The sequence below is a fragment of the Carassius auratus genome, unplaced genomic scaffold (assembly GCF_003368295.1).
Source record: "Carassius auratus strain Wakin unplaced genomic scaffold, ASM336829v1 scaf_tig00003633, whole genome shotgun sequence".
NCBI lineage: Eukaryota > Metazoa > Chordata > Actinopteri > Cypriniformes > Cyprinidae > Carassius > Carassius auratus.
Window position 1 is genome coordinate 100,085 of NW_020523535.1, and position 12,768 is coordinate 112,852.

A 12,768-nucleotide genomic window follows, 5' to 3' on the forward strand; every position below is an offset into this window, starting at 1 on the left:
GTACAAAGTCAATTGCGCTGGGTGCAAGATAGGGCCCTATATGTGCAGCTTAACACCACTTATGTGATATCTGGCACATTCAGTCATGGAATCAGTTATTTAAATGGATCATATGATGCGATTTCAAAATGTCCTTTCTCTTTGGAGTGCTCTTGGTGAATAAAAAAGATCTGTGAAATTGCAAAGACTAAAGTCTCAAATCCAAAGAGATATTCTTTATAAAAGTTAACACTCGTTCACGCCCTCCTGAAACGGCTCGTTCTAACACGCCCCCACATGTCTACGTCACTATGTGGTAAGATTTGCATAACGCCGCCCAGATGTTCACGCAAAGAAAGAAGGCGTACCTGAGGAAATACATCAACTTTGCACTGTGGATTGCCGGATCAGCTTTCACCATGGGCAAAGCGGCGTCCAGCCTGTTGTCGTAACATGTGGTTGCTGCAAGACCAAGGTACGCTCCTTCGTAGGATCCACCTGCCACACGGTTCTCAAGCCTGCTCACTGCTCACTCTAGACCACGGCTCACTCTAAGCCTCCGTCCTTCGCTCACTCAAGGCCGCGGTACTACTTTGTTTTTGCCTTCCATAAGAAAACACGACTAGAAATCCTGTTTATATCACGTTTATAATGAGTTTTATGTTTTTGTCTCGTCGCTCCGGCCGGATGAGGCTTCACAATATGTTAAGAGGCGTAACATTTCCGTCTCAGTCTTGAAGCTTTCAGCCAATAACAACACACTGGATAGCTGGCCAATCACAGCACACCTCGCTTTTCAGATAGATGAGCCTTGTGAAAATCTATGCGTTTCAGAAGGCGGGGCATAGATGAAAAACAATAATGTACAGTATGTGGAAAATAATGTGTTTTTTTTTTACCTTAAACCGCATAAACACATTTCATAACACCAAATACACAAAATAATGTACTTTTTAGCAGCATCATATGACCCATTTAATGGTGAAAAATATGTCTGTCTAGGGTTGTTTTGTAATGGCAATGATAACTGATAATGTGTCAGTTTTAAAATCATTTCCAGATGCTTCTTCTGTGCCAACAGGTGTCAGTATAAATCCAAGGAATACCATTTTATTGGCCATTGAAATAATAAGAAAGATTTATTGGTGTATAATTAGGTAACATTAATAAACAAACTGGACAAAGTTCGGGAGTTAATGGGTATAGGAGTTTGGGAAAACCTGAATTCAAAAACACCAGTACAAAAATGTGGAGTTTTCATTCAGGTGACGCTTGTCTGTAGAGAAGTCTGTAGAGTCTAGTGTCTCCAGTGAAAACATCCAGAAAAAAAACAACATTTGGAATTACTCTCATTTCCTTGCGATTAGCTGGAACATAATACAGCACATCTTGCTGTATTGTCTGAGAATCATGACTTGAGAGGACTGGCACCAGTTCTGTGAGAATCTAATTTGAATGGCATGGCACCTGTTTTTGATTGGCCATTGGTTTGGGTTTTCCTTTGATTAGCCGTTTTCAATCTCTAACTGCGGGCCAAAGTTAACAGGTGGGTGGTGGGTGAGTTGTTAAAAAGCAGGTGGTTTTGCTCAGCAAACTTACACATCTGGTGGAATGGAGGGTTAACCAGGGTGAATTTTGGGAGGAATCTGTCATGTTGAAAAATTATCCATTAAAGAGAGGGAAACTAATAGAGGCAAGGGGCTAATCATCATCCTCACTGACTTCTTTCTACAGTCTTCTTGCCAAGTGACCCACAGGGCAAGTCCACAATGTCCTGCAGTCCTGAAATTATTTTAGCACTTCCAAATGGTTATGTCAACAGTACTGACATAATTGAAAGGAGAGCTAAAGCATGGGCTCATCTTCACATATTTGTCAATATAGCCCAAAAACATATGCAAACACTATTCATTTGCCATGGCTCCCAGCTGGAGCGCAAGTTCCCCATTCTGATTTCAGGAAAGGAGGATAGGCCAAAGCCATTAAGAAAGGTTTTTTCTTTCCTTTTTTTTTTCTTTTTTTTTGGAGGGATAAATGTGTACTAAGCAGTTTTCAGTTCACTCCTGTTTTTCCTGGACGTACTTTAGAGGAATCTGGGAGCAAATCAGCACTTTCCTCTGGCACAGCCTCAGTCAGATCTGCAGAAGTATTTATGCAGACATTGATACGGAGTGGATGTTTAACTGGCCCTTTTTTTTACTCAGCATTTTGTAAGTGGAATGATCAGCCTTTAATTTTCCTAAAAGTCAGGTAGACAATTTTAGCTCTTAATGAAACAAAAAGACTTGCTCTTTTGTACTCTGAGGTAATTGTTTTAAAGAGCCCTTGTTGGATGGCTGGGTTTGCTTCACTGCAGGCTTTGTCTGGTAGACTTCAGTTGGAAGCAATTTTATTTGTATTTTTTACATGCAGGATGTTAAGGGGAAAAGGCACAGAGGCCATGGCGACACTAATACGTTTTCGTTGAACGTATTCCATCCACACTGAGATGCCGTTTTTAGTCACAGAAAACTAAGCTTTTTGAAAACACTCTCCAAAGTGGATTCATTTGAGAACACTGTTTTCGTGTTGTAGTGTGGACTGTGAAAACGGAGGCTTTTAAAAACAATGACGCAAGTTTAGTCATGTTACACATATTATACCAAAATATATCCGCGGTTATACTGGTATTGTGCACGTTACATTATGTTCTATGCACTTTCACACTTTTGCTATAGATGAGTTACTTGGTACATTCACATCATAATCCTGCAAAGATGAATGGAAATATACTCATGATAGCTTTTTGTGGCAAAACATGTGGTCAGTTGTGTTTTAGATCAGACATACAATCGTGAGTGTGTGCGACCTGGTTCCGTCAGTGAATGATGAGTTATTTTCATAAATTAAAATAATCCTTTCAGAAAAACGTTCTGTGTGTATCACAAACAGTGTGCTTTTTGTTAGGCTTTACGCATGCGCAGAAAGCAAATTTTATGTTTTCTGATGTTTCAGTGTGGATTAGACACTTTTGAAAAATGCTGGTGTGGACAGAGAGTCCAGTATCCAGATTAATGTAGATGTAGCCAGAGACACAATGCAGGTCCAGTCCTGCTCTTGGAGAGGCGCTGTGCTGCAGAGTTCAGCTCAAGTCCTAATTAAACACACCTGAACCACCTAATCAAGGTCTTCAGGATTTGTAGAAACTTCAAGGCAGTTGTGTATATCTGCAGGACTCTGGCCTTTCAATAGCAGGATTGGACAACCCTGCCTTTAGAACTGAGCTAGTCATCATAAAGTTGCAAGTTTGAGTCCCACAAGGGACAGCCAAGAGGTATTACCATTATGTCCTTAAGCAAAGCATATCGTGACACCTGCAGGAAGGAGCCTCTAGTTACTACAGTGGGATTGTCCTTGTAAAAATGTCCTTGTACTGTAAATCACTTTGGGTAAAAGGGCTACTTGCAAAGTACCCATGAAGTATCCTTCATAGATGACTCTACATGCGTGTGTCTGAAGCCAGAAACATCTGTGTTTCCCTTTCTCTTTCCACTTATCCTTCAATAAGTGCTCCTTTCATTTCTGTCTTTCTCTAGCCCATTTCATACTGCGATTCCAGAAAATACATGGGTAATGTGTCCTGGCAATTGTTCCCGTGTTGCTAGCTTTTGCTCCTTTCACACTGCCAGTGATTAGCTGGAATATGTGCATGCGTTCACACACAACCCGTAAAGGTCCCTTAACGACACGTGACATCAGGATTTGACGTGTAATGTACGAGTCGAAAATACTAGGCACGTTAAATATAACTTAAGCTAGCATATGATCTCAGCATCAGCGCGGAAAGTGAGGAGCTAACTGATCTCTGCTTCATTACAGTTTGCACATATATTTTCGTCATGAATGTTGATCTGCCTTTAAAACACCCAGTAAAAAAGGTGCGTGATAAAAAAGGTGCGTCATCACTACAACACACCCTTTACGTCATTAGTTCTGGCTTTTGTTCACACAGCGCTCGTTCCGTGACTCAACCCGGCAATGTTACAAGGTCCCCGACCCGGGATCAATCTCGGAATCAATCCCGGGACGGGTTTGCATTCACACAGAAGGCGACCCGGCAATGTTCCGGCAATTTTCCAGGTCCAACCTGCTGTGTGAATGGGGCTTCTGTCTGCTGACTTCTTCTATACTCCCTGATACAGTGTTCCAGTCTTATCTTCCTTCCCTCCTCTCCAAGCCTCCCAGGAAGTGCAGTCATTCTTTTAGGGTCGTAAATACTCTATTTGTGGGCATGTAGCTTTAAGGGGGACTATGGGTTAGGTGCCCTCTGAAAGCTTTTGGCTGGGGTTCAGGAGTTCAGGGCTGCTTAAAATCTGAAAATGAGCCAGAATTTCTATTTTTTTTTAGAGTCTCCTCTGTATGTCTTGAGCTGAAGATGTTTGCCCTTTCTTTTACACTTGTTCTGTCTATCACTGTCTGGATGTTTCTCTCTTATTAAGGCTGTCTGAATGGCTAATCCACTTTGACATTCACATATGTTGTCATTTCATCAGTAATAGATAATTAAATTAAATTGGAGAGGCTCTAATCTGTTCCGGTTGGTGTGATAAATCATTGGATAACTCTAGTAACATCTTAGTATTAAGCACTCACCGCATTTCAACTCTCAAAACGGGTTGGCACCAAGTGGGGTTACTCTTTTGTACTCTACTGTACCTCAGAGAACTATTTTAGTCTCATTAAGAGATAAAATGATCTACCTGCCTTTTTGGTGGCCTGGAATGAGAGTTTAGATGGTGAAATATAAATTTCCAAAAGCATATTTAAATACAGGATAAATATAAATGCCCAAATAGCAACTGGACAATCTACCGGATATGTGTATGTGGGTAGTTGTATATATGGTTATCTTAACAATCTATATATTTGTTTTAGTAACTGATTTGGCCGAACTATCACCATTGGCTCAGTCAAAAATTGGTTTATTAATTGTCTAATATATTAGTCTATAACCACAAAGAATCTACCGTGACAGGAAGTGGATCCTTTTCCTGAATTCTGGCATCTTCAGCACCACATAGGAAACATGGTGCTTTATTTATATTTGGGTTGTCTTATCAGAGATCTCTTCATTTGTTTGCACATTCACAATGTCCAAACAAGTTGTTTGCTGGCGACATGTTGTATATGAGTCCCTGGTGCTATATGGCTTGCGGTCAGGGAGCAGGGTTTCATGTATTGGGCTTAGGTGGTCTGACTGTCATTGAGTGGGATGCCAGTGGGAGGGTGGGGGTGTCAAGAAAGATACACTTTTGAAACTTTGCACAGCTGTTCACAAGGTCAACCCTTTATAAACTGTGATGCAATCCTGTTTATCTCTTGACCTCAATTTATCTCCTTCCTTGATTCCCGTCTCTTTATCATAATTCTAATGGCTGTATACAAACTGATTTTTTTTTATTGTACTTTTAATAAATTTCCCTTTGTATGAAAACATTTGTCCACTTAGAACAGCTTGAGTGGTCAACACCCTGACACATGGTGGCCCTATTTTTTATTTTCTGTTTTGCCAAGTCACCCCCCATATCGCCTGACTCTTCTGTCACAAGCCTTGTCTTTCAATGGTCTATTAATAAACTAATGGTCTCATAGGAGGCTTTACACCCTACTGTGATATTGCTGGTGGAGGCACTACAGCATTTCGTGTGCTTTTCTGTGCATATGGGTCTTCGTTCCCAATAGCTTTGTATAAAAGTTTGAATTTACATGTGATGAGAAAAATATTCATAATTTTCAAGGCCTTGCGGTGTGAGTGCAATGCTCTAACAGTTGAGCTACTGCAGCAGAAAAAAACAATGTGTATATATAATGAATTGAAATTTGTTATATGCTTACACAATTATTTAATAATATTTAATATCTATATTTAGTTTCGCCATTATTATTATTATTATTATTATTATTATTATTATTATTATTATTACTGACACTCCACTCAGTCCTTTATTAATCAGCTGCTTGTGTTAGTCAGCAATGCGTATATTTGCATATTTACTAATCTTGTGTTTCTTATCCTTTCCAGGTCGTAATGAGCTGATAGCGAGATACATTAAATTGCGGACTGGAAAAACCCGCACTCGAAAACAGGTAATGTGACAGCTTCTGTTAGCACTTGTTTGAATGAGTACAACAGAAGTCATATCAAAGTCAAAGATTATCACTATATTCTGATCTGAATCGATTATGATGCCTGTAATTGATTCAGTCATTAATCTTTTATATCTATCTATCTATCTTTTTTTTTTTTTTTTTTTTTTTTTTTTTTTTTTTTGGGCTTGTTCAAGTTAATTTTTTTTTAAGTCTTTTTGTTTCACTTGTTGAAATTTATAATGACACCTATTGGTGTGGATCTTGCAATGTGGAAAAGTACGAAGTCACCTGTAGGAGAAAAAAAAATCAATTCGTCCCCTCAGTTTAAAAACCGTACTCACAAATTCATAAACTGTAAACCCTCGGTTTAACAAATCGATGCCCACAGATTAACAAACCGTGCCCACAAATTTCCAATCCGTTCTCTCGGATTTGTAAACCATATTCACGGATTAATGCAGCAAACTCCTACATACAGTTTTATTGAATATTATTATGTGGAATAGGTTTACAGCAAAGTGTCTTAAGTGATTCTCTATCAAGTGTAGTACGAGGTGGAATACAACGATTTAATAAGAAAGATGTCATCCAAATCTTGTTCAATTGGTGATAATCTTATAATAGCACTTGATTATTATTGTACAATAAACATGCCATTGTGACTTACTCTGGAGTAATTTTTTCCTCTTTTGTAAGTTGTTTTGGATAAAAGATTCTTATGCATAACCTGTATAATAATATATAATAATAATAAAAATAAAAAGAAAGTTATTTTTATAATTTTAATTTGTTGGCTAAATAAATGAGTACAAGACAGTAAAATTTTTTGTCATAAAATAATTCATGAATTGCTTTATTTTTAAATAACCTTTGAAAGTTTTGGAAATGCTTGTGTACAATTCTTTCTTAACATGAAGACTTATTTTTGTGATTTTATTATACTAAGCTCCACCCACCCCACCTGCCGGAGTTAGATGCATCTCTCACTGTTAGGGCCCTATTTTAACGATCAGAAACGCAAGTGACAAAGCGCAAAGCGCAAGTAACTTTGTGGGCGGGTCTCGGCGCTGTTGCTATTTTCCCGACGCAACGCACCACTGACTTTAGACTAGGTTTTTTCTGGTCAGTGGCGCAATTGTTTGATGGAACAGCAAAATAGCACCAGGGATTGTTTGCGCCGGAACACGCCTCCTTTTTGCGCTGAACCGCCCAGGGAGCGCAAGTTCATTCACTAGTTTAGTTACATGCTTCTGTGGAGGGAAAAGCATGCTTTGCGCGGGTGCAAAATAGGAATGACACATGCGTCGGTGTACAAAGTCAATTGCGCTGGGTGCAAGATAGGGCCCTTAATGTTATTATTATATAATTAGGCCAAAAATAACATTGCATTCAGTTAAGAGAAAAGGAACGAAAACATAACCGGCATATTCGTTGTTTTGTATTGCTTTTTACCCTTATTTTCTTCTTTTTAGCGTTTATTTTTTTGGCCATAAAACACAGACGGCTGTGTATTATCCTATTAGTAATTAATGTAAAATAACCGCTAAAAAGAAGACTATTTTGTGAATCATGGTCTCATTGGATACTATGAAAAATAATGTTTAATAAACAGAAATTAATCTGCCGGTGGGGGCGGAGCCACAAATGCGTGTCAGTTTACAAATCCGAGAGAACGGATTGCGAAAGTGGGCGAACGGATTATGAATTTGTGGGTACGTATTCAAAAACCGAGGGTTCGGTTTACAAAATCTGAGCGCACAGATTGGGAATTCGTGGACACGGTTTGTTAATCCGTGGGCACGATTTGTTAAACCAAGTGAACAGTTTATGAATTCGTGAGTACGGTTTATAAACTGAAGGGACGGATTGCTAAACTGTCACCACGGATTAATTTTTTTTCTCCTACAAGTGACGTGCGGGGTTCCGTATAAAAGCATTTTAGATTTATTTATGCTATTATGAGATTATCCCACACTGTTCAATTCTTTAGGTGTAAAAAAAAAAAAACTTAAAAAAAAAACCTACTTAAAGGGATAATCCACCCCAAAATGAAAATGTTGTCATTAATCACTTATCCCTATGTCATTCTTAACACATAAAAGCTTTCTTGTCTTTGGAACACAATTTAAGATATTTTGGACGCCACAAGGATACGTTTTCTTTGTGTATTTATGCATTGATTTGAAAGAAAACAGCGCATCCTTGTGGCGCGGCTGACACAGAAGAGCGTAAGCAGTCTGCGTTAGCTCATATTCTCTAAAATGTTGCTACAATGATGATGAGAGAGACAGTGGAGACTAATTGTTTTCTTCTCGTACAAAAATGATGGTCGTCACATTTCGTAACATCACAGTTGAATCACTGATGGCAGATGGACTATTCTGAAGATGTCTTTCATACTTTTCTGGACCTTGACAGTGTATTTTACTATGCAGTCTATGGGACAGTCACAAGCCTCCTGGTTTTCATCCAAACTATCTTAAATTGTGTTCTTAAGACGAACAAAGCTTTTACAGGTTTGGAAAGACATGGGGGTAAATGATTAATGACAAGATTTTTATTTTGTGGTGGAGTACCCCTTTAATGCACCTTCAATATTACACTATAAATATAAAATTATCACCACAAGTGTCAGATCTGTGTTATTAACAGATAATTTGCCTATGTATGTAGTAGACGTCTAATATATCTGTTCTCTGCAAATTATGAAGCAGTGCAAATGTGCTGTTTTCCTGTGATCACTGAAACAGAAATGCTGTAATTAAAAAGTCAGGTTTATTGGTCACTTGGTCATTTTGACAGATTTGTTATGTTATATATACACATGTGTTGGATGATATCAAATGTGTGTGGCCCTGTTTTGCCTCAGGTGTCTAGTCACATACAGGTGTTAGCCAGGAAGAAAATGCGGGAATATCAAGCAGGCATCAAGGTATGGCTGTGCTGCCACCTAGTGGCTTTTTTTCAATGTCTCTCTTCTCTTTTCTTTTCTTTTCTCCCTTCCTTCCTTCCTCCCTCCTCTGACTTCCTTCCTGCAGGTGTCTAGCCATCTGCAGGTTCTTGCGCGGAGAAAGTCTCGCGAGATTCAGTCTAAGCTGAAGGTATGCGGCTCACTGCAGTCTGCTCTGCTCTGCCCTGAGCTTTTCCTAATCTCACCAACGCTTCCTATCTGTGGCACACTCTAAATGTCATCATGACTTGTGATGTTTTTAGCTTACATGTTCCACAATGTGTGTGTTGTACAGGCATTCATTGAAACACATTGTGAGGGAACTGAGCAGCATGCTTGTAAAGTAATGTTGCCCTCTGCCGATTGAATATTGCATTGCTTTCTGTTGTGTCTACACGAAAAGGAATGTGTGTGTCTGACTAAACTATTTATTTGTTTAGTTAATGATTGATTTATTTATCCAACTCTAACTTATCTTGAACTCCATAACTCAAACCTGTACTCATCTTTACATCTTTCTGTGTTCACTTTAGTGAAACGCTGTGCTATTTAAATTTGGTGTAGAAGTACAAAAATATTGTTTTGATTAATCACTTCTTCATGCATTAATCAATTCTCAATTGTGAGTATTTTTCATTTATTTTTTTCACCTAAAAAACAGAAAACTACCTGGTTGTTGTCTTGTTTTTTCTTTAATTATTTTTCCCTCACTAACTATTTATTTATTGTTTGCATGTTTATTCCTTTATTCATTAATTTAAGGAGATGATAACTGTATCATTCAAATTTGTGTTCAGATTCTAATAGTAATAATAAATATAATTTTCAGTCATTTCCCCCGACTAACCATTAATTAATTAATTTATTTATTCTGTAATGTCCAGAATGTTTATATGTAAGTACATTTTTACAATCAGTAATTTCTTTCCTTCTTTATTTCTTCCTTTTTTTATTTATTTTCTAGCCACTCTATAATGTCTGAACAACAGACAGACAGATAGATAGATAGATAGATAGACAGATAGATAGATAGATAGATAGATAGATAGATAGATAGATAGATAGATAGATAGATAGATAGATAGATAGATAGATAGATAGATAGATAGATAGATAGATAGATAGATAGATTTGTGAGCGGAGTCTGGTGAGGAAGTAAACACATGACTTCCTTAATGTGTAATGGAGAACTATGATTGGTCTTATAAGGAGGTCACTGGTTTACTTTTTTTTTACTTTTACTAAGAGAAAACCCTGAGCTCTCGGTCCAGCTGTGCTTCTCAGAGTCATTTGATCAGTGTGTCATCTGATCAATTTGTCTCATCAGCACTTTTAACAGTTTCTCTTCCCTTCAATTTTAGGCCATGAACTTGGTAAGTGAAGTGTTTTGTAGTCTGCTTTATCGCACCCGCAGACGCTCAGCGTTCACTGATTTGTGCTTCAGTTTGCGCGGTTCAGAGCTTTGGCTGCCAGTGTCACCCGTCTCACAGTTTGGATGAATTTAGCAACCACTACTGCTATTCTCTGTTTCAGTTTTGCATTATATATTTGTTTGTCATAGCTGCAAACTTGGAACACTGCAAATTCGGAACAAAGTATTTTGAAAGTGTTTTATTCGTTGTCATTAAATCAATATAATAATTGTAAGATGGTATTATATCAGTGTTCTTTTGTTAGTCTGTTCTAGGGCTGCACGATTATGACAAAACTCATAATTGTCGATTATTCCCTTGAAATTGTAATTGCGATTATATATTACGATTAGCACAATTTAGATTTAATAATTTTTTTAACAGCTTTATGCCATTGTTTGAAGCCACTGCATGCCATATTGTTATATCAAAATAAACCAGCCTCAAAAATCATATATATATATATATATAATTATTATTATTATTTTATTTATTTATTTTTTCTGAGAAACCAAACCAAAGTAAATATATGCATGGTATTATGTTATATTAAAACAAAGAAATTCAAACAATTGGGAAAAAAAACAGTTTAAGATAATCTGTAGAGAGAACAACAACATATCTTATGCACACAGAATGATGTAAGTGAACTTTTTTTTTGTGTGTAATTGTGCCTTTAAACGATTACATAATTGTGTCATCTGTAATTGTAATTGCGATTACAAATTCGATTAATTGTGCAGCCCTAGTCTGTTCTATAATAACTGTCACTTTGTATACTAAATTTTAAACATGGAATGTGCATGCTGTTCAGGCTTTCTGTGTAATACCGTGTTTTGTTTGAGTGGCTGCAAGCACAATAGCATGCATCACGTATCATTTGTGCCCTTTGTAGCATGATTTTGCATGTTTATCTAAACCATTCAGTTTAGCATGCATATACTGCTCTAAAATTGCACTATTAGTCACAAATTTGGGATCAGTAAGATTTTGTTTTTGTTTTCGAAAGAAGACTGCATTTATTTGATCAAATATAAAGTAAAAAAAAACAGTAATATTTAAAAAATGTTGTTACAAATAATATTTTATATTTGAATATAATTTTTGTAATCTATTTCTGTGATGCAAAGCTGAATTCCTCCAGTCTTCAGTGTCACATGAATGTTTTATTAATTGTTATATTTTTATTATTTAATTATTTAGTGTTATTGTTGAATTGTTAATTTTTATTTTATTTTTTTGCGGAAACTGTTATACATTTTTTATTAATCTTTTTTTATATCAATGTCAAAATCTTTACTGTTATCAATATTAATAGAATAAATAAATAAAGGAACAGGAACTTTACTGATCCTTAAACTTTTGGATTGTAGTCTGCATATCTAGTCTGTTTTTCATAACAATTGCATATTACATATATAAAAGTATGCTATTAATAATATTTATTATGTGTTATTATTATTATTATTATTATTATTATTATTATTATTATTATTAATGAAAATATTTGGAACCATAACTGATATTATTTAAACTAATTATTATTTAAAAAATTCCATTAGAGAAATTCATCTGAGATATTAGGAAAGGTCTGAAGTTTCTTTCAATCCGAGTTTGTGCATCTAATGAGCTCTTCTGGTGTCTTTCTCAGGATCAGGCTTCCAAAGACAAAGCCCTGCAGAACATGGCCGCTCTCTCCTCCGCTCAGATCGTTTCTGCCAGTGTGATGAAGAGTCAGCTGCCTCCTCTTCCTCAGCACCCCTACCCCCCTCCAGCCCGGGTTAGTTCGGAGCTTAAGTCCCCTTCTTTTGACCAGTTCTCTAACATCACCTTCAAACTCACATTGTCCTGTTTTGTTGTCTAGTTTTGGCCCGGCCCCATCCCAGGACAGCCTGGACCTTCTCAGGAGTGAGTATTTCTGACATCTGATCTGATCTCAGTGTTCTTGTGAGATCCTGCTGATCTGTCTCTGTGTTTTTCTAGCATCAAACCCTTTGCACCGAGTCCGTACTCCACCCTTCAGCCTCCACTGCCTACACCCATATCAAGTGAGAGCAGTTCTAGGGTTATTTCAATAGTGAACTCAGACCCGGCCTAAAACAAGCATGTTTCCCTGACAGGCTATGAGCAGTTACCCACCCCGCACCCCCCGAGCGCCTCTGCCATGCCTGTGTGGCAGGACCGGACCATTGCCTCCTCTAAACTCCGCATGCTGGAGTACTCAGCCTTCATGGAGCTCCAGAGAGACCCTGACACTGTGAGTCACACTTCTGCTGAGAAGATTAGATGTGTTAGCAT

At 37.5% G+C, this 12,768-nt stretch overlaps 1 protein-coding gene across 4 annotated transcripts in view; it reads left to right on the forward strand.

Annotated features, from left to right (window-relative positions):
* Window positions 1-12,768, forward strand: part of LOC113070258 (transcriptional enhancer factor TEF-5-like) — a 37,717-nt gene that overhangs the window by 20,555 nt on the left and 4,394 nt on the right. Inside the window, exons 3-9 of one of the 4 annotated variants that reach the window (XM_026243479.1) lie at window positions 6,041-6,105; window positions 8,978-9,040; window positions 10,420-10,431; window positions 12,122-12,250; window positions 12,335-12,378; window positions 12,454-12,518; window positions 12,591-12,727. In XM_026243479.1, coding sequence (XP_026099264.1) covers window positions 6,041-6,105; window positions 8,978-9,040; window positions 10,420-10,431; window positions 12,122-12,250; window positions 12,335-12,378; window positions 12,454-12,518; window positions 12,591-12,727 — 515 coding nt within the window. Of the gene's footprint in view, window positions 1-6,040; window positions 6,106-8,977; window positions 9,041-9,146; window positions 9,210-10,419; window positions 10,432-12,121; window positions 12,251-12,334; window positions 12,379-12,453; window positions 12,519-12,590; window positions 12,728-12,768 lie in introns of all 4 variants that reach the window. The other 3 variants (XM_026243478.1, XM_026243480.1, XM_026243482.1) reach the window with 3 other exon arrangements.